This window comes from Lagopus muta, chromosome Z (genome assembly GCF_023343835.1).
Source record: "Lagopus muta isolate bLagMut1 chromosome Z, bLagMut1 primary, whole genome shotgun sequence".
Lineage (NCBI taxonomy): Eukaryota > Metazoa > Chordata > Aves > Galliformes > Phasianidae > Lagopus > Lagopus muta.
Window position 1 is genome coordinate 2,204,598 of NC_064472.1, and position 27,816 is coordinate 2,232,413.

The 27,816-nt window shown below is 52.1% G+C and overlaps 1 protein-coding gene across 1 annotated transcript; it reads left to right on the plus strand.

Annotated features, from left to right (window-relative positions):
* The first annotated feature begins 1,177 nt into the window (after nucleotides 1-1,177).
* Nucleotides 1,178-27,762, plus strand: SMAD7 (SMAD family member 7). Its single transcript, XM_048931631.1, is given in 5 exon segments — nucleotides 1,178-1,407; nucleotides 1,409-1,784; nucleotides 4,301-4,354; nucleotides 8,941-9,015; nucleotides 25,845-27,762. Coding segments are annotated over 5 exon segments (1,167 nt in total). The 5' UTR covers nucleotides 1,178-1,284; the 3' UTR covers nucleotides 26,384-27,762.
* The last annotated feature ends 54 nt before the right edge of the window (nucleotides 27,763-27,816 follow it).

Consider the following 27,816-nt stretch of genomic DNA (forward strand, 5'->3'; position numbering starts at 1 on the left):
AAAAAAAAAAAAAAAGGAGGAGGAGAAAGAGGAGGGGAGGAAAAATAATAACCGAGAAAAGCCCGAGCGGCTGCGGGAGAGGGGTGGGGGTGCGGGGGGGGCCGCGCTTCACTCTGCGCTCCGTTTCTCTCCTTCGCAGCCGGCGGAGCGGCGCGGGGACGTCGGGCGGCGGCGACGGGCGGAGCGCAGAAGGAGCTCCGCGGGGACACGCGATGCTGCTCCGCTCCGCGGGACCGCGACGAACGCGCCGAGGCCGCTCCGCACGTAGGGCCGCCGGGCTCCTTTTTTAATCTCATTTTTCATCCTTTTTTTTTTTTTTTTTTTTTTAATTTTAAAGTATTTTTTTAATTATAATTATTTTTTATTTTTTTAACTTCTCCCCCACCTTCTTCCCTTCTCCCCCACCCCTCCCCAACTCTCTCCCCCCGCCCCGTCCCTTTGCCTCGCCCTTCTCCATTTTTCCGCCCCTCTCCCTCTTTTAGCGCGGCGCGTTGATGGGAGCTGCGGTCCCCGGCAGCCCCAGGACTCCCCCGGGCTCTGTGCTCTCTCCGCAGCCGCGCAGGGCCGCCCCCCCCAGCGCGATGCGCCGCGGAGCAGCGCTCTGAAACCGCGCCTATTCCTCCCGTTTTCCCTTTTTCTCCTTTTTCTCTCCTTCTTTTTTCTAAAGGAGAGCGGCACCCTCGGGTTTTTCTCTTCCCCCCCCCCCCCCCCCCCCCCCCCCACTTTCTTTTCCTTTTCACCTCGCGCAGCGCGGGCAACCCTTGTGCTGCTTACTCCTCTCTCCCCCACCCAAGTAAAGCGCTGTGAAACTGCGCCGCTTTCTACCATTTTTTTTCCCTCTTTTTCCCCCTCCATTTTTTAGTAAAGGAGAGCGGCATCCCCGAACTCTCCCCTTACTTCCCCGCTTTTTCTCCACTTCACCTCGCAGCGCGGTCACCCCTTGCGCTGCCCACCCCCAAGCAAAGTGCTGTAAAACTGCGCTGATTTCTGTCTTTTTTTTTTTTTTTCCATTTTTATCTTTTCGTATTTTTAAAGGCGAGCAGCACCCTCCCGCCGAGCGCTTTCCCCCCCGCTTTTTTTTCTTTTCACCTCGCGCAGCGCGAGTACCCCTCACGCTGCGCACCCCCCCCCGCCGTCAAAGCGCGGAGCCTGGCGCATGCCCCAGCCCGGCCGGGCCCCCCCCCCGCTCGCCGCTGCCCCCCGCCTCGCCCCGGCTGCCGGCCCCTTCATGCTCGGCGCACGCCATGCCCGTGCCGTAGCCGGGGGCCCCTCCTCACGTCCCGCATGTTCAGGACCAAACGCTCGCTCCTCGTCCGACGGCTCTGGCGGAGCCGCGCACCCGGCGGCGGAGAGGAGGAGACGGGCGACGGCGGACCGCCGGCCGAGCCTCGGCCGCACTCATGCGGCGGGGGGGGGCCGGGGGTGCTGCCCGGCCAAACCCCCCCGCGGGGGCGGCCGGGGGGCGGCGGAGGGCGAGCTGAAGGCGCTGACCCACGCCGTGCTGAAGCGCTGCAAGGAGCGGCAGCTGGAGGGGCTGCTGCGCGCCGTCGAGTCCCGCGGGGCGGCCCGCACCCCGTGCGTGCTGCTGCCGGCGCGCGGAGAGGCGCGGCTGGGCGCGCAGCGGGACGCGCTGCCCGCGCTGCTGTGCCGGGTGTTCCGCTGGCCCGAGCTGCGGCACGGCGCGCCCCTCAAGAGGCTCCGCGGCTGCTGCCAGGCCGACGGCGCGGCGTCCACCGAGCTCGTCTGCTGCAACCCGCACCACCTCAGCCGCCTCTGCGAGCTCGGTACGGGGCGGGGGGGGTCTGGGGGTGACATGGGGATGGGGTGAGGATTGGGGGTGGTAGTGATGTGGGGATGGGGTGAGAATGGGGACGGAAGTGGCAGCGATGTGGGGATGGGGATGGAGTGTGTCCTAGAGATGGCATTACACGGGGATGGGGCTGGAGACTCTCCTAGGGATGGAGTTGGCAGTTATGTGGGGATGGGGATGGAGGTGGTGATGGGGATGGAGTCTGTCCTAGGGATGGCGTTAAATTGGGATGGGGCTGAAGATTATGGCATGGGGCTGGGGATGGGGTATGTCCTAGGGATGGAGTACGTCCTGGGGATGGGGTGTTTGTCCTCGGGATGGGGTTTAATGGGGTGGGAATGGAGGTAGTGAAATGGGGATGGGGCTGGAGGTAGTGATGGGGATGGGGACAGTGATATGGGGCTGAAGTACGTCCTAAAGGTGGAGTATGTCCTAGAGATGGCATTAAATTGGGATGGGGCTGAAGTATGTCCTAGGGATGGGATATGTCCTAGTTTAGGGTTTAATGGGGTGAGAATGGAAGTAGTGATGGGGGTGGAGTATGTCCTAGGGATGGCGTTACATGGAGATGGGGCTGGAGATAGTGATATAAGTGATATGGGGCTGGAGTATGTTCTAGGGATGGGACATAATGGGGTGGGAATGGAGGTAGTGAGATGGGGATGGAGGTAACGATGGGGATGAGACTGGAGGTCCAGGTGGACATGGAGTACGTCCTGGGGACAGGGATGGAGGTGGTAGTGATATGGGGATGGGGTATGATGGGGTGGAGACGGGGGTGGAGGTAGTAGTAAGGGTGGGACTGGAGGTGCTGATGGGAATGGCATATATCTCTGGGTTGGGGATGGAGGGAGGTAGTGATATGGGGCTGGAGCTGGGACGTGTCCTCGGGGTTGGGTATGTCCTAGGAATGGGATATAATGGGAATGATGGGGCTGGGGTGTGATGGGGCTGGGACTGTGGTTGGGGTAAGGCCTGGGGATGAAGGTGGTAGTGATGTGGGGATGAGGTATGGCCTGGGGGCGGGGTTGGAGGTAGTGGGCTGGGGTCAGGGATGAGTTATAAGCCTGGAGCTGGGCTATGGCCTGGGGATAGGGTTGGAGGCAGTGATACGGGGATGGGGGTGGGTTATGGCCTGGGGCTGGGGTTTGGGTTGGAGGTAGGGATATAGGTCTGGGAATGGGAATGGAGGTAGTGATACGGATGCTGGAGTCAAGGATGGGGATGGGGTTGCAGATGGAGGTGGGGATGGGTTATAGGGATGGGGTAGGGAATAGGAATGGGGTTGCAGATGGAGGTGGGGATGGAAGTTCGGATGGGGATGTGGAGGGTAGAGATGCAACCAACTTTTTTTTCCCTTTGATACCAATAATAATTCTTAGCCCCTTAGAGGTGTGGGGATGTGGGAAGGCAGTGGGAAGGGGGATGCAGTCAACTTGTCCCCTCTGAATAGTGATAGTAACGGTAATATAATAATTATATAAAAAAATCCCCATCTCCAGAAAACTTTGAAATGTGGGAATGGGGATGCAGCCAACTTTTTTTCCTCCTAAAAAAAAAAAAAAAAAAGAACCCATAAGAATGATAATCCTCAATCCCCCACAAACTTGAGGATGTGAGGATGGGATTATGGATGGAGGTGGGGATGTAGGAATGTGTTGGGAATGCAGCCAACATTTCCCCCCCTAAAAACCCAAGAGAAACGATCATTCTTAAGCCCCCAAACTTGCGGCTGTGGAGGTGGGGGTGTGGGGGGATGGGGATGGCAGATGACTCATTCACCCTGAAGACCCGATTAAAAATACAGTTCTCAACCCCTAAAAACCTGGGGAGGTGGGAATGGGTTCGGGGATCATGGAGTGGTTCGAGTTGGAAGTGACCTTTAAGATCATCTATTTCCAACCCCCTACTATAGGCAAAGATGCAACCAATGTGAAAATACTAACAATTCTAACCCCCCCCCCCCCCCACACACACACACACACGCACACAGAATAGAAAGCCGAAACAACTTGGCGATATAGGAGCGGGGTCACGGGGATGTGGGGAAGGAGATGGGGATGTTTGAATGAGATCAGGAACGCAGCCAACTGATCCCCCCCCCCCCCCCCCCCCCACCTGCCAACCAAAAAAATACCCACCTAAATCCCAACCCCCCCCCCCCCATGTGGGGTTGTGGGAATGGGGGATCCCCCCCAGCCCCCGAACTCTTTGCAATACACCTTTTTTTCCTCTTGTTTTCCTCCTTTTTTCGTGCCCCCCCCTCCCCGGCTCCGCGCCCCCCGCAGACGCGCGGCAGCGCCGGCGCCAGCGCCGCTTTGTTTACCCGACGGCCGCCCCGTCCCGTCCCGCCCGGCGCAGCGCCGGGAATGCCGCTATCGCAGCGCCTATCGCCTATCGCCTGTCGCTCTGTTTGTTCTTTCTCATGGCACGGCTTTTCATTCTCTCGGCTTTTTTTTTTTTCTTTTTTTTTTTTTTTCCTCCTTGCAGAGTCGCCCCCTCCGCCCTACTCCAGATATCCCATGGATTTCCTCAAGCCGTCGGGTGAGTGCGGATCGTGGGTGCCCTGGGATGAAGGGGGGGGGGGGGGCGGAAGGGGAGGGAAGTGGGCAAAACGGGTTGAAGTGGGGGGAAAACGGGTTGGAAATGAGGATAAACGTGTCAGAAATGGGGAGAAGTGGGTAAAAAAAGGGGAGGGAGATGGGGGTTAAAAACGGAGAAAAATTAAAAGGTGGCTGATTAAAAAGGCGGGTTAAAGGTGGAGGGAAATGGGTTAAAAGGGAGGAAAATGATTAGAATGTGGGGAAAGGGGTTAAAATGGAGGAAAACGTGTTGAAATGGGGGAAACTGTTAGAAATGGGGATGATTGGGTTAAAATGGGGGAAGCGGGTTAAAAATAGGGAAAACTGATTAAAATAGGGGAAAACCAGTTAAAAATATGAATAAACGGATTAAAGGGGGGGGGGAGGGTAATTGGTTAAAAATGGAGAAAAGTGATCGAAAATGTGGGAAAGTGAGTTAAAAAGGGGGGGAAACGGGATTAAAAATGGGGATACCTGGTGTAGGGAACCTGCTTTGGCAGGGGGGTTGGACTTGATGATCTCTGGAGGTCCCTTCCAACCCCTACAATTCTGTGATTCTGTGGATAAACAGCTAACAGATTAAAATGGGGGAATATTGATTAAAACTGGGAATGAGGGAGTTAAAAAATGGGAGAAAACAGGCTAAACGTGGAGGTAAACGGGTTAAAAATGGGAGAAAGCAGGTTAAAGATGGAGATAAGTGAGTTAAAAATGGGGGGAAGCTGATTAAAAGTGGGGATAAATGAGGTAAAATGGGGGAGAACAGATGAGAGATGGGGATGAGCGGGTTAAAACGGAGGGAGAAGAGCCATTTCTGGTTAGAAATGTGGGGAAGGCAGCGCTGCCTTTGTCACCGCGATGGCTTTGGGGCTGCTGTGGGACCTTGGCTGGCCCCCCCCAAGCAGCGGGGCGGGAGGAATTTGGGATAGGTGGTGATGGCTGTGGCTGGCAATGAGATGTGACACATGGGGCTGGGGGAGGCGCGCGGGGCTGCGGGGGCATGGAGCTGTGCTGTGGGCTTGGGAAAAGGAGGAAGAGTTGCTGGGGAGAGTCTGGAAAATGGGGTTTTTGCAGCGCCGTGTTGGGGTGGCAGAGGAAGCCCAGCTGGGGTGGGCAGCAGCAGTTCTGTGTCAGCTCCTGCTTGGCAGCACGTGGGGCTGAGCAGGAGAGGGCTGGGAGTGCGGGGAGCCTGGGGGAAACGCGCGTCCCCGTGTGCCCACATCCCTCTGTCCTTAAAGATGAGCGTGGCTGCTCGGTGTCCCTGTGGTGATGCCCCTGATTCCAAGATGTGTTTTCGGAGGGCGGCGCTGGGTTTTTGTTATGGTTTTGCCTGGAGTTTGTAGGGTTTATTGCCTTTTTTCTTTTCTTTTCTTTTTTTTCCTTTTGGCCAGAAGAGCAGTTTCCCTGCAATCACTGCTCTGCACTTCCCTGCAATCACTGCTCCGCACTTTTCGGGCCTGGCTGCAGGAGTCGGGATGAGCCCCATGGGATTGATTGGAATTGGCCTTTTCATTTTCAATTGTTTTCTCAGAAAATGAATGGAGGAAGCCCCAGTGTCACCGTGACCTGGGTCCTGTGGTGGGGTCTCATCCTGCCCCATAGCTCCGCTGGGTTTTACACTCTGCGGGGCCTTGGAGCAGCGCAAAACTGTGGGGGAAGGAGTGGTGCTGCTGTTGGGTTGCTGAGCATGGGATGTGAAAAAAAACACGAGGGGAAGGCGAGTGGGTTAATGGGAGAGGGGATGATGGGAAGCTCAGCATCCCGTGCCCCGAGGCCTCTGGGATTCGTGGTTTTGGGACAAAGCGGTGTGATTTCGCCGGGATGAGGGGATGCTCCCCCTAGAAGCGTGTGATATCTGGGCCCGTTCCTTGGTAACCTTTGTTTCTACCCATCCACGGGATTAAACTCTGCAGACTGCTCTGCCTGACGGGCAGAAGGATTAATGCTGGGATCAGTCCATTAGCGGGGTTGAACTGTCCCGCCTGCCTCCACCAGGGCCTCGCGCTCAGCAGCCCGGCGACATATTTATTCATTAGCAAGTGTTGACATAAGGTAGCAAAATGTGTGTAAACAGCAAAGCCGCAGAGCAGGAATGTGCCATTTCGAAAGGAAAAGTGATGCAGATCGGCCAATAGGAAGTGATTAACGCTGCCAATCGGAAGCACGGCAGCAACTGGGTTACTCACCGAAAAGCCCTCTTTTTTTTTTTTTTCCCTTTTGAAAGAAAAGCCCATTTGGCAGTTGAACTGTGACCACGGGGCGCGTGGAGCTCGCCGTGTGTCGGTGCAGGTGGTTGGGGTTTCCTCTGCAGCTTGGCTTTGCACCGAGCCGTCCGATTTTGTGTCCCAGCATCTGCCTGTCCCTGTTGGTCCTCCCTGTGCTCCCACCTTCACGTGGGGGTTTTTGGGTTGGGTCAGCGAGTGGCGGTGGGACAGCGTGATGCTGTTGAGCTGTGTGTGTGTTTGGATGCCGTGCAGGACATTGGGTTGGAGCAGTGCCTTCACTGGTCACTGGGTAATTGGATATTGGATGTCCAGTGGGCTTTTTGGAAAGAGCAGCATTGCCTGTGGAGGTGGGAACGTGCTCCCAGCATTTCTCCATCCATAGAATCGCAGAGGTTGGAAAGACCTCTGAGGTCAAGTCCAGCCTTTGACCCAACCCCGTGCTGCTCGCTCACGGAGTCATTGAGGCTGGAGAGACCTCCAAGGTCATGAATTCCAGCCATACCTTGATAACGGTGATGGAAATATGGAGCTCTGTATGCCCCATGCGGGTCAATACGGCTCCTGGTGGAGGTCTCCACTACATGGTGGGATTGTCACATTCTTGGAAGTTCTGAGGGGCCATGTCATTGGCTTGAGGAGAGCAGGGCTGGCGCTTGTGCCTTGGGGCTGTTGGGGTGGATTTGATGTTAGTACACTTCGGCTGCTGTCCACACATCTCAGGGTTGGTCTAAATGATGACTTGTAACCCAAGGCATTCTCTGCTTCTCTGCAGCTTTGCATAGAGCAAGAGCTGTGTTAGATGTGAGATGAGCACAGGTAATCCAAGCCAGCGCTTTGTCCCATCCTTATGTGGGACAGGAGCTGCTGGGATGTTGGCAGTGCCCCCCTGTACTGATGGGAGCTGGAGGTTGGGTAACCTCTAGGTAGGAGCTCGCACCTTGCAAGAGTGGGATCTGAGAGCTGCAAAGCATTGATGAAGGGCTGCTGTGTCTTTCCTTTGTGTGTTTTGTAGTGCTTTGGAAGGCTCTGAGTCTGTCCCATCAGGGACCTGTGGGATGGTCCTATGTGTGGACCGCATCTGTAACCCAAGCAGCTGAAGTCGTCTCAGAGACACAGCTCAGGGAATCTTCTGTCTGGGTTGGAAAGGGTTAAATAAAAGGGGGGGTGGGAGAGGGAAGAAGCGAACTTCTTTAAAGAACAGCAAACACTTCAAGGCATTTAGAGAGTGTATAGTGTGCAGTGTTTCACAAGTAAGTCCATTTCCTGTCTCCTCTATTGTTTTCAGCGTGATTAAGTGTATCCTGTTAAACTGTATATTCCTGTGAGGGCTGCGACTTCACTCTGATAAAAGGAGGTTATGCACACAGTGTGTTCTTTTTTTTTGTTTGTTTGTTTTGTTTTGTTTTTTAATTTCATTGAGATCTCAGGGATGAAGTCTGGAGAAGTGACTTATCAGTAGGAAGAGAGCTGGGCTCTCTTCGGTGGTGGCCCTTGTGTTGAGATAGAGCAGTGAGCAACGGGGTGTCATTAGGAATGTCACCCTGATGAGGCCAGATTCCTCCAGCAACGTACCAAAGGACTGGATGATCTGTGATGGCCCTTCCAACCCGATATTTTGTGATTCCATGATCTTACAGAGCCCTTCCAACTCAACATTTTGTGATTCCATGATCTTACAGAGCCCTTCCAGCCCAACCATTCTAGGATTCTAAGAACTGAGGATTTAATTTGTCTTGCCTTCATCCCCTTTCAGGCATAGTGTTGCCTTGGGGTTGTGTCCCCCTTGGCTGTGATGAAAAAGCTGTAGGATCAGGGGGCTGGTTTTGGCTGTTGTCACCTGGAGTAAGGAGAGGAGATGCTTGAATGGCTGGGGATGGAGAGGTCCAAATCCTTGGGGATGGAGAGGTCCAAAACCCAAGTAGTGCAGCACAGGTTCAGACCAATGAGCCATCTCCCTTTCAGTTCCCACTTTGGCAAGCCCAGCTGGTGACTACTTTGGTGCTCAAAGCCACGATTTTGGCAGCTCCATCACAAAGACAGCCCCATGTCCTACCCTGGTGACTCAGATGGAAAGGTGGCCGCCGGTCTGTCATTTGTTGCCGCTCTGTAATCAGCACGGGGCCAGTGATTAAGTGCTGTGCAGAGTCTTGATTGAGGTGATGAGTTAGGGTGGATGCCTCTTGATGAACTGCCGAGTCTGTGCAGCCAATTAGTAATCGCTTCCTGTTGAACGCTTCGGAATGTGCACGCTGCTTGCAGCTTTGCTTGGAGCCTGCGAAGTAATTCATGTACACTGATTCCTTCTTCTTTCCCTCTGTTACAGCAGGTTGTCCAGACTCTGTGCCTTCCTCCACTGAAACAGGGGGAACTAATTGTCTAGCCCCTGGGGGGCTCTCAGGTAAGACGTTTCTCCTTGACCCTACTCGGTTGTCTCCACTCGTGTCCTGTTGGGTCCCTTGGCCAAGGGTTTTGGGAGTATGTCTCGTTGGGAAAAGTGTGCTTTGAAGGAGAATTTGGTGTAATTTCACATGCAGAGGATGTGTTGAAGTGCCGGGGAAAGCTGCCCGTCCCCAGAAGTTGATGTTTGCTTTGTATTCCAGCCTCACGCCCCATTGATTTGGGAGCGAGGTGTGTTGGAAAGCTGAACGGTGTTGGTGTTGCTTTGGTCGGGTGCAGGTGTTTTCGAAGCAGTGTGGTGGTCCCTTGCAGAAGGGGGTGGTGTCCTTTGCCTGGCAGTGGTGGCACTGATGTCCTGTCTCCAGGACAAGAACCACACCTGGTCACTGCCTTGGGCTCTGCTCACTGGGGCTCCGGCGCCCAATACTTCACGCATCTTTACAGAGTGCGTTGAGTTTCTCTTGTTTCCCCATCTTCCACCTCCTCCGGGCTTGCAAGTGCCATCACGCATTGCGTTTTTTAGAATGAACCCTCCTTGGTTTTTCCCAATGTGCAAAGCCCCCAGCACCCCGTTTCCCTCCCGCATCTGTGGTCGGACTCTACGCGCCGACGTTGCCGGGATTAGAGCAGTTGTGCTGAACGTCTGACGCCATGTACCTGCAGTGTCGGAAGGGGCTTCCTTTCTCGGGATGTCTCTCTGATTTACGATTTGTGGAGCACTGATGCACCACGTTGCCCTGAGATGGAATTCCAGAAACACGTCGGCTGTGCCGTCCCTCTCTCCAGGAATGGCTTTTGGTGCGGATGGCTTTAAGCCGGCCCTGTTTGTTTTTCTTTGGGTGTAATGTATACCCCGGCTGTTATTTGAGAGGGGAGCATATTGTTTGTCCAAGGGCCCTAATGAGAATTAATCAAACGGGGGGGGAGAAGGAATGGAGCAACTTGTCATTTTTAGCGTTTGGGCTTTCCTTTTTTTTTTTTTTAAATTGGAGCTTCTGGCTTTAGGGAAGAAAAAAGAGTCTGGAAAAAGAAAGGAGACGAGAAGCAAAACAACACAATAAGGATGTTGTTAAATAGTTTTGTTTTGGTTGTTGATATTTTATTTTATTTTTTTCCTTTTTCCTCCTGATCTGTGCCCGTTGCGGAGGGGAGGAGAGAGCTCAGTTCCACAGGATACCACATGAAATAAGCAGAGGAAGCACTCGCTTTTAGCAGGGGGCTTTCTGCAAGGGCCGGCGATTGATAACATCTCGTCTGGCTGCTCTGTGCTGTGCTGGAGGGAAGGAGGGAGGGGGCCTGGGCTGCAGGAAATCACCCGGCGTGCTCCTCAGGGCTGGAGGGGGGGGAGTGGGATGCTCTGGGGTTGTCCAGAGCAAACCCCAAAGGAAGGCTCCTTCCAACCCCCCCCCCCCTTCAAGTGCAGTTGTTTTTTTATATTCCTCATGGTTAGATTTATTATTATTTTTTTAAATCTAAGGCTTCTTCCCCACCAAAAAAAAAAAAAGCCTGGAAACAGACCCTTTTATGATCATTGCTCACTCTTTTCCCTCCGCAAATGTAATTGTAGCCATTGAGCTTAATGAGGAGCTGATAGGAGAGTTCACTCACGGAGGGACATGGTTACCTACACAGGCCATGAAACAAAGCCGAGTGCCTCCACATGAAAGAGCATTTGTTTTGCATTTGCTCTGATTTACTGGCATCTCCGCTCCACGCACAGAAGTGTAGCACTGAAAATTCCCAACTGGAGGGACCCAGTCGAGAAAGGAAAATAAACACTGCTTGCAGCAATTCTCCAAAGCCAACTTACTCCTTTTTTCTTTTTTTTCTTTTTTTCTTTCTTTCTCTTTTTCCTTTTCCTTTTTCCTTTTCTTTTTCCTGGCATATTTAAATTAGCAGAAGATTGTGTTTGAAGGGGACGTTAATGAGTCAGGGCATTCTCGGAGCTCTTTAGGGCAGACGTGGGTTGCAGGTTCCTTATGGAGAAATGCATCCTCCTCTGCTCTTGGAGATCCCAGAGCTTGTGGCGGCCTTACAATGAGGAGCTTTCATAAAAGTGATGAAAACCCATTTCTGGGGGTTTGGAAGCTGGGCCAGTAGGGATGTGATGGAGAGATGCAGCTTTGCAGCACTATGAGTGCAAGGACCAAGTTGGATGCGGCTGGGGAGCAGTTGGGTAATGGTTGGATACCAAATGGAGTGGGCACCAGTTGGGTACCAGTTGAGTAGAAGTTGAGTACTGGTTGAATACTAAGTTGGGTACCAGTTGAGTAGACAACTCGGGTACCACTAGGGCAGCACATTAGGTACCAAGGTGGGTATCAGTTGGGCACAAAGTTAGGAGTCAGTTGGGTACCATTGGGTACCAACTGGGTGCCAGTTGCATACCAAATTCGATAGCCGTTGGGTACCAGTGACAGGCAGCAGATGAGTGGCCACATCCTGAACCACAAAGGGATGGGTGGAAAGCTCAGTTTGCTCTCCTACCAGGTGGAGTTGTGTTTTCATGTTGTCAGCAGCAGCGTGGAAAGGGACAGAGTGCGAGGGGTGGGGACAAAGGGAGGGGACACAGCCACATGATGCCTCCATGACCTCATTGGCGTCAGTTGTAAATGGGGGGGAAAAGAAAGAGAAAAAAAAGGGTGGGGATGAGGTTTGTTCCAGAGGTCAGAACCAGAGGAGAGAACCCGTGGAACGTGCGTGTGGCATGACTGGGCATTGTGCAGCATCACTGCACCCATGTCCCTTCGTGTTGATCCATGGCACAGCCCTGGCTCTCCCACTCTCCAGCCCTTGTCCCCCACTGTGCTGCTTTGTATGGGGCTTCCCTCTCTTTTTTTCTTCTCTTTATTTTTATGGGTAGTCTTTGCGTTGCCCATTGGGTGGTTGTTCTAGATGGTCTTCAGGATCCCTTCCAACCCAAAGCCTTTCTGGGTGCTCCCAGCTCTCTGTCATGTTGACACAGAGGGACAATATCCCACTGGGGATAAAAATAATTCCTGCAAACAGGAGGCAGAGGGTAGCTCTTCCTGGGTTTGGAGCTTGCTCCCAGCAGATGGGTTTTGGTGAGTGCTCTGCTTCCAAACAGAGCACGTGGGGCTGGTTCTGGGGGATGTGTTGGGCACAACACCCCTAGAAGCCCCAATCCCAGCAGGGAGCTCCCAGCGCAGGGGTGGGATTCCCATGGGTTGGAGGAGATGGGAAACGACCAGCGAAGGCTGGAGGCAGGGAGCAGACCTTGCGTGGTCTGATGGAGCACTTCCTTCAGATCTGCTCCGTCTTGGCGGCATGCGACTGAGTGACATTTCATTATGGGATGGCAGGCAGGCCTGGAATGTTGCACTATGCCTCTGATCCCCGCTGGTATCTGCTCTCAGGGACCAGCACCTTGCCCAGACCCGCAGCTATCCGCCAGCGGTCCTACATAGCTCCGGTCCCCCCTTCCACCTCCCCCCAACACAGGCTTTATGGCCTCCTGTGAAATGCCTTTATTTACAAACGGGCATCCTATTATAATCTGGAATTGAGACATCTTCCTGTGCAGCTTGGGTTGTATATTTGTCCCAAGGATAAACAATTGCTTGGAATTTTTTTTTTTTTTTTTTTTTTGGAAGGGGGGGGGGAGTCACTTATTCTTGATTTATTTGTGAGCTTACATCCTCCTTTTAAATTTCCTTTTTTTTTTTTTTTTTTGGCTGCATCCAACGCTGCACAAAACTGCTGCTGCACCCTTTCCTCCTGAGCCTCCCAGCAGAGCGTGGCCCCCGTGCTGCAGGGCGGAGGTTATCAGGGGTTAATGCAGGATGACAGCGCTGGAGCCGGCGTGCTGCAGGCTGCCTGCCAGGCGAGGAGCCTCGGGCTGCTCAGCATCAGCTGACCGCGGCACTGCCGGCCTGGCACCGACTGTTCCTCTGCTCTGGGGAGAGGGGGGGGGGGATTCTATGGGGCACTCAGCCTGTAGGAGCCCAAAGGTGGTCAGCACCCATTGGGTGGTGGCTTTGGGCTGCTCTGGAGAAGGGGAGTGTTGGGGATGTGGGCAGTAGGCATGGTGGGGTTGGGTCAACAGTTGGACTTGATGGTTCTTGGAGGTCTTTTCCAACTCTGATGATTTTGTAGTTCTGCTTAGGAGCGCTGTCAGTGGGTATGAGAGTGGTGGGTCAGTAGTTGGGCTTGGGGATCTTGGAGGCCTTTTCCACCTTTAGTGGCTTGATGACTCTGTGGCTGTACGAGTGGGCACGGTGGTGATGAGTTGAGAGTTGGACTTCTTGGAAGTCTTTTCCAACCTTAATGATTCTGTAATCCTCTGAATGGGCATGGTTGGGATGGGTCAGTGGTTGGACTTGGTGGTCTTGGAGGTCTTTTTCAGCCTTAGTGATTAGGATGCTCCCTGAGATGTTTTCCCAGGATGGGTTAAAACCCAAAGGATGGCAGTGCATCACCCCATCCCACTTCCCAATTACATGATGCCTTGGGGGTGGTCTATACTAAGTTGCAGGAGGAATCCCACAGCGAGCCATGTTGCAGCCCTTTGTTTGCTCTCACTGCAGCAAAGGGAATTGGGTTTTTGGGGGTGATTCTCAGCCCCCTGTGGTGCCAGTGTGGTGCTGATGGTTCAGTGGTTGGACTTGTCGGAGGTCTTTTCCAACCTCAGTGATTCTATGAGTGGGCATGGTGGGGGCAGGTTGACAGTTGGACTTGATGGTCCTATTGCTGTTTTCAAACCCTAATGATTAGAATCATAGAATCATGGAATTGTTCAGGTTGGAAAAAGACCTTAAAGATCATCAAGTCCAACCACAGCCTAACCATCCTATCCTAACTCTAACATCCCTCTGTTAAATCAGAATCATCCCTGAGCAGATTCTGTGATTCTATGTGGCTTTGGGGCTGTTGAGTTTTCTTCTGTAGCCTGGAGCTTTTGGGGGGAGGAAAGAGGGTAGAAAAGTGGATTTGGAAGCGTGGAGCCAGGGAGGGGTGTGTGCCTGCACTGGCAAGCAACCCAAACCACTCTGCTTGCAAAATAAAATGTCCCAATGAGCAGCGGAAACCCGATCGTTGGGGACATTGAAACCGAGACAGGACACAAACACTCATACGGGGCAGGAGCCATTCCATCCCCACTATCTGCGTGCAGGTGTCGGTTACACTATGGGAACAGTGACATTAACCCCACGCACCGACCCGCCGTGGGTCACTGGGGCTACAGCTCCCAACGCCAGCACTGCGAGCGTGGTGGTTGGGTGTGCATGGCAAATACAGGGCAGCGGGGACGCGCTGAGGTCCCCAGACCCCCTCTTTGGCACAGGGCAGATGTTGGGAGCCAGGCCCTGTGCGGTGCCAACCCCCAGCAGATTGAATGACCCACGCTGCAGCCTGGCTGCCCGCCCACTGTCACAAAGGAGCTTCCTTCCCAGTTTATTTTCAGCGCTGGGATATTATTAACCGCTGAGGCACGGTCTCCGTTTTAGCGTCCCCATGCAAAAAAAAAAAAAAAAGAAATCCACTTTGCTTGTACGGCCTTCTTGTCCAAATCCCATTGGTTTGTTCCCCGAATGGCCGCTGGCTGCTCTTTAGGAATAGGGTGGCACTGGGAATACCACTCTGTCTGCCCTTCTCTCCCACTGCTTCTTGGTTATTGTTTTTTTTTTCACTGGTTTTTGGGTTGCCGTTGAAGTGCGTGATGATAACTTTCACCCTGTTAACGAACAGGAAACATTGGGACAGGACAGGAAATTACATCAGGCTTTGGGTGAAAAGAGCCAAGAAAGGGGAAAAAAAAAAAAAAAAAATGCAAGAAAACAGCGCTATTAGTGAAGGGGAAAAAAGTGCCAAGGAGGAGGAGAAAAGGAGAGGGAAGCAGAGAAGGAGGGACGCAACCCTACGGAGCGCAGCTTGCAGCCGGAGCGCTCTTGTTTTATTTTCATTCTGTTGAAAAATATTTTACTAGCGGGGTCACCCCTGCTTGAGTGCTCCACTTCAGTGCACTGAGGAATCGTTTCATGGCTGCTCTCAGCTTCCTTCCCCAAACGGTGAGGCCGGGGAAGCGCTTGGCTCGGAGGCGCATTTTGGTTTGGCTGCTCAGCTCTCCAAACTGGTCCCCACCCAGTGTCATTATCTTGGTTTTAACTTGCAAAAAGTAAGAAAGAAAAAAAAAAAAATAGAGAGGGAGCAGCTTGGTAAGAGCTGGCTCAGCCCTTCTGTGCCTTTCTCACTGCCTAGGATCCATCATGGCTCCGGGTCAGCAAAGTTGAGTACGTGGTGTTGGAGGATGTTGGGGTGAACCTGGGAGTGGAGATGAGCTCCTTCCCTTGTGTCCCTCATCTCATCTGGTTGGGGGGAGTCAGCACCTCATTTCTGGCCCCTTTTCCCCCTTCATCTCCTCTCCCAGTTTCTGAAACCTGCTGTCCATTTTTCCGCATCTTCTCCTCAATCTTTTCTCCTGCTTTCCCATCTTCAATGTCCCATCGCTGTCCCAGCTCATGAGCACCCATAACCACCTTGGAGATGGAGTGGGACATCCGGCATGCGTCACAAACCTTTTCTTGACAGCCTCCATCCCTGCAGGTGTTTGAGAACTGATGGGGGTGGTTTGGGGTTGGGCTTTGGGATCTCAAAGGTCTTCTCCAACTTTCATGATTCGGTGACTCTACGACTTTCATGGGCTTTTTAGGGCAGAGCACAACTCTTCATGATTTTCCAAGACGTCCTCTTTGCACATAGCAGGTGGGGAGGTAGATTTCTCCCCCCCAAAAATGTCTCCGGCTGTTGGGCCATTGGAGCATTGTTGCAAGCATATCCGTGGATATGATATGTACGTAATAAGGGAGCTGGAGCTGATGAATAGTAATTTTCTTTCTGAATAGATTCTGTTTGTAGGAATGCCAGCGCTGATTCAATGAGCGCCGGCTCACGGCAGTGTGCCTTGTGGCCACGTGGCTCTGTGGGTCAGAGCTGCCGCATATCCTCCCATCCCATCCCATCCCCTCCATCCCAAATCTCCCAGGTCCGCATTTTTAAGACTGAGTGACGTGAATCTGGGGAGGTGAGGGAAGTTCAAACACCTTCTGCTTTCACAGACAGGGGAGTTGGCGCTCGCTGCGTTGACTCGTGCTGATGAAACCAATGGCGCTGCCTTCGGAATGCTACAAATTCCTGGGATGTGCCACTGGTGGGAAGGTCCTGGTTGCCGCATAGGGAAGCTCCGTAGGCTGTGGAGCCCTGTGGGGTTGCTGCACTCTCAATTTGTGGGGCAGGGGGCTGAATAACCCCATAAAGCCATCCTGTGAGCAGGAATCGGATAGCAGTAGTTTTATTTGGAAAAGGAGAGGGAGCTGAGGTTACATCACTGTGTTTGAAGCGATGGATTCGTTTTCTTTGGAAGCTGGGCCGAGACGCTGGAGCTCACGAGAAGGAACAAACCCATAAATCTTCACGCCCAGAGCCCTGCGGGTTCGCTGTGCTTTGTCACAGCCCCACAAGAGCCAGCGTGGAAAATGTGTCGCGGTGTCACCGCCGTCACCTGCGGCTTTTGGGGTGGGAGGAGCAGGGTTTAGGGCTGGGAGGATGGCACAGTGCATGGGATGTGGGGACAGGTGGCCCCGGTGCCACTGTGCAGCTGGGCAAATCCACCTCCAGCACGGGGCAAGCAGCTATTGGGGTTCTTCATCTGGGGGAAGAAGGCTTTGGGGGGGGTCTTCATCCATGAGCAAGCGATTTTGGGGGGGGGTCTTCATCCATGAGTAAGCAGTTTTGAGGGGTTTTTCACCCCTCAGTGCTTCATGGCTTGGGACAAGCAGCTGGCCCCATCCATGCCAACCAGGGGTGCCAGCTCCACCGCAGCGCCAAGAGGGTTAATTACTTAACGAACGTAATATTCTCTCTAATTGCTCCGCATTATTAATCCCAAGCAAAGCGAGAGGCGCAGGGAGGGCTGCACAGCCGGGCAGCTCTCGCCTTGTCAGCTCCAGCCAAGAACCCTTCATCGGCCCTCGGTCTCTTGGTTGGCCAACCTGGCGGTTCTGTGCCAGTCCATCCATCTGTCCATCCATCCCTATGCCCCAGCTCCATTGAGCACCAGGGCTGTGCCACGTGCTCCTAGGAGCGGCCGTGATTAGATTACGGAGGCAGACAGCAGTAATGATTAACTCGCTCCGTCTGCGCGCTGTCTCCAGTCTGGCGCGGGGTGCTTTTCCCCCTCGCAGGGCCCTGGCCCCGCGGCGGCGATGAAGCTGTAAAGCCAGCCGGGAGGAATGAGGGGGGAGAGAGCCGCTCTGCAGCGGATCCGGGAATGGAATTTATTGGCAGGAATGCAGTAAATGCTCCAAATGCCAGCCCCGCTCCACCGTTTTCATAATGGTTACGCAGCGGGGCCGGCGGGGGCACGGCGGCGTGAAAAGGACTTTTGTTCCGTGTTTCCATGTTTTGCAAAAGCCTCTCCCTGCCCTCTAGGAAGGAACGCGGCGCTGGGTGGGTGGTGGGCTTCTTAATTCTTTTTTTTTTTTTCCCTTTTTTTTTTATCCAAGGGAAACGTCTGTTTTTGCTCTTGAAATAACTTTGGGGAGAGCTGCAGGTCAGCGTGCTGTGGGGAGGGGATCTTTTTTTTTCCCCTGTGGTTGCAATGGGATGCTGTGTGTGTGTGTATATCTGTGTGGACTATACTCAGGAACGGATCCCAGCACATATCTGGGCATTGGGTGTCCGTGTGGAAACAGTGCCCCGCTCTGCTCCGGGTTTAGGAGGGCTTCTACAGCCCTTGTAGCATGCAGCCTGCAGAGCTTCATGTTGTCAGTGAGGGGATGACACATGGGCAGCCACCATATCCCCACACTGGAAGCCAGTTCCCCAAAATTGTGGGTCATGGTTGGGTTGGTGGTGATGGGTTGGGGTTGTGCTGGGTGATCTGAGTTGGTCTTTTTCAACCTTAATAGTTCTGTAATCTGGGAGAGCTGGGAGCTGTGCTGGGGAGGGTCACGACCTACCGTGGCTTTGGTGGCTGTGATTTATGCCTGTGCTGGAAAGATGACGGGCAGGGTGCTGTCACCAAGGCAGCAGTTCTGGCAAGCTTGGGGCTGGTTGGCCTAGTTGGAAGCCAGGAGCTCTTTGTGTGCTGGTTTCTCCTTTCTCTGAAGGTTGAGGTGCAGAAGGGGTGTGCCCCACTGGATCCAGGCAGGGAGGTGTTGGCTCACCAACAGGGTCTGGGGCCAGTACCACCCCCCAGTGGTTGGTGTTTAAGGAACTTGGGGATGGGGCACCTGGGGACATGATTAGTGGGCATGGTGGGGATAGGTTGGGGTTAGGCTGGGGGGTCTTGGAGGTCTTCTTCAAACCTAATGATCCTATGGTTCTTTTTAGGGTCACGGTCAGTTGGCATGGTGGTAGGGGTGGTTTAGGGTTGGGCTGGAGGATCCTGGAGATCTCCAACTTCAGTGGTTCTGTGATTCTGTAATCACTGAGGTTTGCTGAAATCTCCCTTATTGGCATTAAAATGAGATCACACCTGCTTGTACAGAATGCACTGCCAGAGCATCCCGGAGCCCTCGGGATGCAGAAGGACACATGTGGTGCCAGTGGGGTCTTGGGAGAGCGTTGCATTAGGATGCAGTGTATCTCATTCTTTTGGCTTGAATTCCCTTGGTCATTCCTTCCTATCCCTGGGGCTAGTCCCTGTCCCCATGGGGGGCCTCCTCCTTCTCACCCCATGCGGGCAGGTCTTGGCACGTGGCACAGGGAGAGGAGGGATTCCCATTCTGCTGCTTTGAGAGAAAGGAGCAAAGTTTCCCACACCTTTGAGGGGTGCAGCAGGAGAGGCAGATAAAGAAGGTTCTTTAAATTAAAACTTCAAAAATAATTAGGCTGACTGTATACTAAACAACAGCAAAGAGGCCCATTTACTGTAAATATTATGAATGGATTTGGCTGCCTTCTCCATCCCCGCCCTTCCTCTAAGGCTTTTCTCTGAGCTGAGTCGAAATTCGGCCTTCAGACAGCGCACTACTCTATAATTTGCATGGCTGATGAGGCCCCGAGCCTGGTGCAGAGGAAGCTGGAGTCAGCTGGCTCCGCTCTAACCGCTGCAGACGGCAGACGGGCGCTTCTGGGGTGTGCATGGGGATTTTTTTCCCCTTGTGCTGCAGCAGGCTCAGCCCAGTGGCTTGAAAAGAAAATGGGCACAAAGAAGGGTTCTTCTCTTCTCGGGTAATTTTTAGCCATGGTAATTGATTAATCACCGTAATTAGACAGTAGCAATGACTAATAGGATGTTTGTGAATCAGATTTCTGGGTTGGTGGACTCCGTGAACCCAGCAGTTTCACTTGTGCTCTTTCTTTGCTGTTCCATTAGTGTGCATTGCAGGGTTTGGTTTCTTCGGTCTGTGCTTGAATTAAGCCCCAGTGTTTGGGGACAGGTTCCAGCTGGGCACCCCAGGAGAAGGGTAGCCCACAGCGCCCCTGCGTTGGGCTGGAAGCCATAGGAGATGTCCTCAGGGACCCACTCTTTCCTCTTCCCACTCCGTTTTTGTCATGATTTCATGAAGGAGTTTTGCTGCCCTGGTGAAGGTGATGGGATTTCATGCATGGGTCCCCATGGGATGCCTGGAGTTCCCATGGAATACGGGACAGAGTGCTCCCATTAGTGCATTGCACACTGCTAAGTGAGTCCAGACCAAAACCCTGGTTGGAAACATTGGGAAATCCCAAATTCTGTCCCACTTCTGTGAACAAAACCTGTGTGGGTATGGATTTTGACACATGGTTGACTTACTTTGCTGGGATCATAGAACCATTAAAGCATTTGGGTGTGCAACTCTCTAATAAATTAAAGAAACCATCTTAAGGCTCTTTAGCCGACATCACTGCTGTATAGGTTGGGTTGTAAGAATAGCCTAATTAGACAGAGACACAAATGTAAGGTCTAGCCTGTCTATCCGCAGATTAAGGGCTCCCTAAGCAGCCACTGACACGATGGGCTGGAATGGTTCCTAAAGGGATGTCAGGGTCTACAGTGTCAGTAATCTGCAGATTAAGGTCTCCCAGAGCATCAGGTCTGATTGAGTGTTGTGGTGTTTTAGGGCCTCAACATGGTTCGTTGGATGGGAGCATCCCTGGGGGGCTGTCGCTGTGGAGTGGAAAACATGTGATGAACTCGCAGTCTGCCTTACAGAAACCAGGCCAGCCATCAAAAGCAAGGGAGCTGAGATAGAAAAAGGGTTGGGGTAAACGTTCCCCTGGGCAGTGAAAGCTCCAGGAAAGGCCTTTTCTTCAGTAGTGCCCTTTAATTTTGATTTCTGTTTACTCTTACAAGGCGTACCTGGAAATCTGTCTTTGAAGGACTTTTCTAGACTTCGGGGTTTTTTTTTTGTTTGTTTGTTCCCCCACTTAAGGACCTTGTGAGTGACCTGAGAGGCTAGGAGGAAAGGCACATTGCCTGTTTCCCTTAGCTCTGACTAGCTTTGGGCTTGCTTAGTGTTCTCCTTGTTTCAATTCTTGGTGGGTTCCTGAAGAAGGGCTCTGCCTAATTCATCCTTTCTCCCTCCCTACCCTCTCAGTTAGGTATCTCCATCCTTTCCACCTTGGTGAGCAGCAGAAGATGGGGGGACAGCCCAGCCCCTGGCTCACCAGTGCCATTTGAGGTCAGGCAAAGGGGATTATTGGGCACAGTGTGCTGAGCTCTATCTCAGCCTCAGTCCTGGCCAGATGACACATTGTGCTGACACCAGCCCAGCCCTTTTTTTTAAGCTCAGATGCCCTCCGCATGTGCTGACATAAAGGAGGGGAAGCATTTGCTTCATCTGGTCTCAACACTATGTGCACGTGTTAATTCATCTGCTGCTGTTGTTTGTTCCCAGTGGGATACTGGTCGTGGGTCTGGGGTCACCACCTAACTATTCCTGTTGGGTTATGGTCATGGGTCTGGGGCCACCACCTTCCATTTCCCATTGGGTTATGGTCATGGGTCTGGGGCCACCACCTTCCATTTCCCATTGGGTTATGGTCATGAGTATGGGGCCACCACCTTCCATTTCCCATTGGGTTATGGTCATGAGTATGGGGCCACCACCTTCCATTTCCCATTGGGTTATGGTCATGAGTATGGGGCCACCACCTTCCATTTCCCATTGGGTTATGGTCATGGGTCTGGGGCCACCACCTTCCATTTCCCATTGGGTTATGGTCATGGGTCTGGGGCCACCACCTTCCATTTCCCATTGGGTTATGGTCATGGGTCTGGGGCCACCACCTTCCATTTCCCATTGGGTTATGGTCATGGGTCTGGGCCACCACCTTCCATTTCCCATTGGGTTATGGTCATGGGTCTGGGGCCACCACCTTCCATTTCCCATTGGGTTATGGTCATGAGTATGGGGCCACCACCTTCCATTTCCCATTGGGTTATGGTCATGGGTCTGGGCCACCACCTTCCATTTCCCATTGGGTTATGGTCATGGGTCTGGGGCCACCACCTTCCATTTCCCATTGGGTTATGGTCATGGGTCTGGGGCCACCACCTTCCATTTCCCATTGGGTTATGGTCATGGGTCTGGGCCACCACCTTCCAATTCCCATTGGGTTATGGTCATGGGTCTGGGGCCACCACCTTCCATTTCCTATTGGGTTATGGTCATGGGTCTGGGGCCACCACCTTCCATTTCCCATTGGGTTATGGTCATGAGTATGGGGCCACCACCTTCCATTTCCCATTGGGTTATGGTCATGGGTCTGGGGCCACCACCTTCCATTTCCTATTGGGTTATGGTCATGGGTCTGGGGCCACCACCTTCCATTTCCTATTGGGTTATGGTCATGGGTCTGGGGCCACCACCTTCCATTTCCCATTGGGTTATGGTCATGAGTATGGGGCCACCACTGTGAGTTGGTTGGGTGAGGGTACCCCAAAATGGGCAACCTTTTGTTCCCGTGTCAGGGCTGGTGTTTGGTGGGAAATCCCAGCCCAGGCATCCCAGAGGAATATGGGAGAGGAGGGGGGTGTGGGTGGCAGGAAGAGCATGGGAAGACCCTTGGGGGCACAGCTCTTCAGCCACGTCGATCAGTTCAAACACTTCTGCAGTCAGGTAATGTAATTAACGCGTAGTCGTAACATCACTGGGAAAAGATCCAATTAGGGGCATTCAAAGGCCTAATCAGGAGCGGTGGTATTCCCAATTCCAGATAGCAGTGACGAGGATGCAGATAGCTCCTGACTGGATCAGATGGGAGCAACTGGGCGGGCCCACAGCCCAGCATGCGCTCCGCTTGCTGTTTTCATTAGAAGTCGCTTGATTACAGGAAAACCTTTAGCTATGTCAAAACAAAACAAAGCAAAACAAAAGATCCCCTTCCCACCTCCCCCCGCTGGTGTTTGTGAACTTGGCACCGAGACAGGGCTGAGAGCTGGAAACCTATGGAGGCTTTGGCTTCTCTGCCTCTGGGCTGCAAAAGTTGCTTTAAATTCCACCTAAATTCCCTTTTCTGGGATGAGCTAAGGAGTCTCAGTTCTTCCACGGTGAAAAAGAAACTTCTTCTTCCTCCTGCCCTCATTTTCCATTATTATATTTGTTCTTTACAGTAAGTTTGCACAATGGCCTTGGTCCTGATGGGGCCCCCGGGCAGCTGTCGTGCAGCCATAGAAAATAATAATAAACCACCGATAGCAGAGGATGGAGGGGCACTTAATAACGAAACAAGGGCACGCATGTTTCCAGCGTTGAGCAGCAGCATTGTTTGTTGGGATGTGGGAGTGCCCGGAGCTCACTGGGACTCTTCTAGGCATTTAGCTTCGAAGGGATGTGTGTGCTCCGAGGACCTTGTAAAAACTGTGGTTTTAACTCAGTACAGGAATCCTAAAGAGCTGCTCAGCCTTTGGTGTCCTGGCTGTACAGCAGCCGTGGTGGTCTGTAGGAGATCTGGCCACAGATTTCCCAAGATTTGGCTTCTTTGTGCCACAGATTTTCCAGTATATTTTTACTTTTTTTTTTTTTCCCCACTAATTTCCCATGATTTGGGGTTTTGTATTGAAAAGTTTCAAAGATTTTCTTTTTCCTCCCTCCGCCACAAATTCGCCAGGGTTTTTGTCTTTATGTTAGTTTGCAGTAGGGTTCACTGCTGAGAAAGGGTCTGGTTCCAGCCATGGCATTGGTCTTCTTGTGGGTAGGTGGCATGGCAACATGAGATGAACTCAATGCAATGTCTTGGGGTATTTGAATCATAGAATGACTGAGGTTAGAGAAGAGATCAGGTGCGACTGTGAACCTATCCCCACCATGCCCACACACAAAGAATGAAGGTTGGAAGAGATCTCTTAAGGTCAAGTCCAACCACTGACTCTCCCCATCTTGCCCACTCATCATAGGAGCACTAAGGTTGGAGAAGGTCTCTAAGGTCATCGAGTCCAACCATCAACCGGTCACTACCCCTGTGATCAGAGAAACGTGAAGCTTGGAGAAGACCTCCAAGGCCATCTGTTCCAACTGCTGGCCCATCACCACCCTGCCCACTCACAGCATTTTCAGGGTTGGGAAAGACCTCCAAGATCCCCAACCCCAGTCCACCCCCACTGACCATCTCATCAATTCCCACATCTCCACAGTTCTTGGCCACCTCTGGGGCCATTCTTACCCCTCGCTATGCTTGGGGAACAAATGTCCATAAGCAGCATCACTGCATCATTTTTTCCTTCTTTCTTATGACCTCCTCTCTCGCCCCGCTGACGCCATTGGCTTTTCCCATTCATTCGTTCAGTGGGAAACACGGGTGCCAAGAAAAGAGGGGAGCAGGGAGGTCCCAGCGGTGGTGAAAAGCAGCACCGGTGGGGCTGGCAGAGGGCCTGGGCCTGTGTGATTCCCATGGCTGCTGGAGCAGACACCCAGCCAAGAGTGGAGCCCGTGGGCGGAAGGCGCTGTGCCGTATTTACACCGCACTGTCCAGAATCCCGCATTACCTAAGCCTTGTCCGTGAGGTCTGCTCACCCCGTGCCATTGAAAACCCGAGTGGGATTCATTCATGAGCTCCAGCCCTCCACAGAGCTCTGTTCATTCATCGCCAGGGCGGTTGGCTTCTGCTTTTTTTTTTTCTTTTTTTTTTCTTAAATGCAATTAAATACCTCTTTGTACGTCGGGCTGAGCCACTCGTTAAGGGGTCTTCTCAAACGTAAGCACAAACACGGGGTGAAAAAGGCCTTTCTGCCCCTCTCCCCCCCCCCCCCCCCCCGCCTCCTGAAAGGGATGCTTTTATGTTAAAGAAAATAAACAGAGGGATTTTAGCAGGTCCAACGCCTGCTGCAAAATTCCCTCCACTGCTGTAAAGCAGAACGCGTGCAAGCTGCAGGCACCAGTGGCTGCACTTACTATGGGAGGTGAAGGCAGGGGGGGGGGGAGTTGGTGGGGGTTGGATTTTTATATTTATTTATTTTTACAACCTAGCTTTGCTTTCCCAGCTCTTTAAGCAAACAGCCAGTTAAAACATCTTGAAATATCAAATACAAAATGAAAAAAATGAAAAAAAAAATTGAAAACAAACCCCTGGGAAGGGTGCGGCAAGGGAGGGTGGGGGGGCACAGCAGCATTTACATCACCCTGCACCATTCTGTTTTTAGGGGGGAGGGTGTGGAAAAATGCACTGCTGGGGGTATTTCTCACTGCTGACCCCCCCGGCACACCTTCCTTTTTGGGCCATGAGCCCCCATGACTGCCAGTGACTGCAGAACTCTGTTCCTTGCTGGCACTGAGATGAGGAAATGAGCGTTGCACGGCTGCGGCGCTGGAGCTGCGTTTTGTTGTTGTCTTTTTTTCTTCTTGTTTTTGATTAAAAAGAAGGCTGTGCCGGAAGAGCAGCAAGAAGTCGTAGGTGAAAGACACAGAAAATACTGAGAATAGTGACATTAAGTCTTGGGGTGGGCTGTGGGGGAAGAGGGTGCTGCTGGGTCACCCCCATGCATTCCTGCAGCATGGTTGCATTTTGGGTTTTTTGTTTTTAAAGTGCAATTATAGAGATGAATGGTTCCCAGGTCCCAACATGCCTGCAAGGACTGGGAGGGATTACAGAGCAGCACCGTGTGCGGATGCTGCATCAAGGAAAGGGGTTTGGTGCTGCTCAGCACCCCTGGCCCCCTCCCGTGGTACTGTAACCCCACTCCAGAGGATGGAGTGAAGACAAGGGCAAAGGGGACCAAGTTTTGGGTGGCTTTTGTGGCTTTTGTGGCTGTTTTTCTTAACAGCTTGCAGCTTCCGGCCTCCACCCCACTGCCTTCCACTTGGCCTGGGCTTCCCTCACCTGGCTCTATGAAAGCCCCACAGTGGGGCAGCTGAACCCAAGGGTGGTGTCCCGTGTGCAGCTTTTGGAACTGCGTCTAGTTTTATCACGCTGGTTCTGCACAATGGGTGGTGATTTGTTCATGGAGATGGGCTGTAGGGTGTTAGGTTGCACCCTTGGTACGCTCAGTGATCATAAAATGACCACAGAATGGTGGAGCCACAGAGTGGGGACCTCGAAGGTCACAGAACTAGAGAGTGGTTGGGTTGGAAGGGTCCTTGAAGATCACAGAACCGGAGAAGTGTTGGGTTGGAAGGGACATCGGAGATTATGGATTGATTGGGTTGGGTTGGAAGGGGTCTTAGAGACCCCCAAATTCCAACCCCTTGCCTTGAGTAGCACCATTTCCCACCAGACCAGCTTATCCAGGGCCCCATCCATCCTGGTCATGGGCAACTCCAGGGTGCTGAGGTTGTCAGGGTGTGTGTGGAGAGCATTGTGAAAAGATGGAGCTCATGACATCGCATCTCTTTTGGATCAGAACGCCTCCACAGTCCTCAATTTCTCCATCTTTTTGTCTCCCTGTAGATTCCCAAGTTCTACAGGAGTCAGGGGATAACTCACACTGGTGCGTGGTGGCATACTGGGAAGAGAAGACACGCGTGGGTCGGCTGTATTCTGTCCAAGAGCCCTCCCTGGATATCTTCTATGATCTACCTCAGGGGAATGGCTTCTGCCTCGGGCAGCTCAACTCGGACAACAGAAGCCAGCTGGTGCAGAAGGTGCGCAGCAAGATCGGGTACGGCATCCAGCTCACCAAGGAGGTGGACGGCGTGTGGGTCTACAACCGCAGCAGCTACCCCATCTTCATCAAGTCGGCCACACTGGACAACCCCGACTCCAGGACGTTGCTGGTGCACAAAGTGTTCCCGGGTTTTTCCATCAAGGCTTTCGATTACGAGAAGGCGTACAGCCTGCAGAGGCCGAACGACCACGAGTTCATGCAGCAGCCGTGGACTGGATTTACCGTGCAGATCAGCTTTGTGAAGGGCTGGGGCCAGTGCTACACCAGACAGTTCATCAGCAGCTGCCCGTGCTGGTTAGAGGTTATTTTTAATAACCGATGACACGAGACGGAGCGGACTCACGACATTTATACTACTTTGCTGCTATTACTTCCTTCTGAGTGCTTGCTTTTCATGCAACCTTTTTGTTTTTGTTTCGTTTTGTTTGTTGTTTTTTTTTTTGGGTTTTTTTTTTCCCCCCTATTTTGAGAAATAGCTTATGGAAAGATTTTCGCCTGGGTATTTTGATAAATAGATCTATTTTTTGAACGTGCGAACGACCAATAACTCGAGAGGAGGGCGCGTGGGGCAGGGAGAGATCGCATATGATCATCATTTCCCACTTCCCAAAGGATTGTTCTATGTGATGGATGGGTCGGGAGCCACTTGCTCTTGGGTAGCGTGAGGGGATCCTTCTATTTGTCACGCCTCCTAGTCCCTGGTGGCACCCGACCAGTACCCCTGCCCAGCAGTGCTAACCCAACGTAGCCCCACCAATGGTGCACAAACTTCCCACCAGGTCTTACTCCACCCGTGTGGTTTTTGCCATTGGATTTTGCCATTGGGCCGTTGCTGTTGTTGGGTTCACCTCCCGCCCATCCTTCCCGTCCGCCCATCTTTCCGCAGCGTTTTTCCTGTCATCGTGGATTGATACAAGGGGAGAAAATGGCGATGAAGAAACTGTGCGTGGCCCGTGCTTTGCGGCTGGAGCTGAGATGTGACGTAAGCCTAGGAGAAGAAACAAACAGACAAACAAACAAACAAAAAAAAGAAACAAGCAGCAAAACAAAACAAAAACAAAACAAAAAAATGGGGAATAAAAAAGTGTTGAGGATAGTTGGTCTGTCGGAACCTGTTGGATCAGGTTGCCCCAGCACCATCGTATCTGGAGACGCCGTTGTGCTTTCATTTCTTCTTGAATTCATACACACGTATGATACTTTTACACTGTTCTTAGCTCAATGAGCATGTTTAGACCTTAACATAAGCTATTTTTCTAAATACAAAGGTTTAAATGAACAAGAGAGCATTCTCATCGGAACTTTGGCATCGTAGTGCTTTGGAAAGAAAACACACACACAAAAAAAGGACTCCTTGAAAAAAAAACCTGAGATTTATTAAAGAAAAAAAAATGTATTTTATGTTATATATAGATATATTATTACTTGTAAATACAAAGACGTTTTATAAGCATCATTATTTATGTATTGTGCAATGTGTATAAACGAGAAGAATAAGAAAAGATGCACTTTGCTTTAATATAAATGCAAATAACAAATGCCAAATTAAAAAAAAAAAAAAAAAAAAAAAAAAAAAAAGAACACGAGATTGGTGTTTTTTTCTATGGGTGTTCTCATCCAGATGAATGTTCTTTGTTTTTTTGTTTTTTTTTTCTAAAGGATTTTATGTTCCATTAAAAAAAAATAAAAACGTACACTTGACCCTCGGTGCGGAGTGGCTTTGTTAGAGGTGGGGAGATGCAGCAGGAGGGGTGT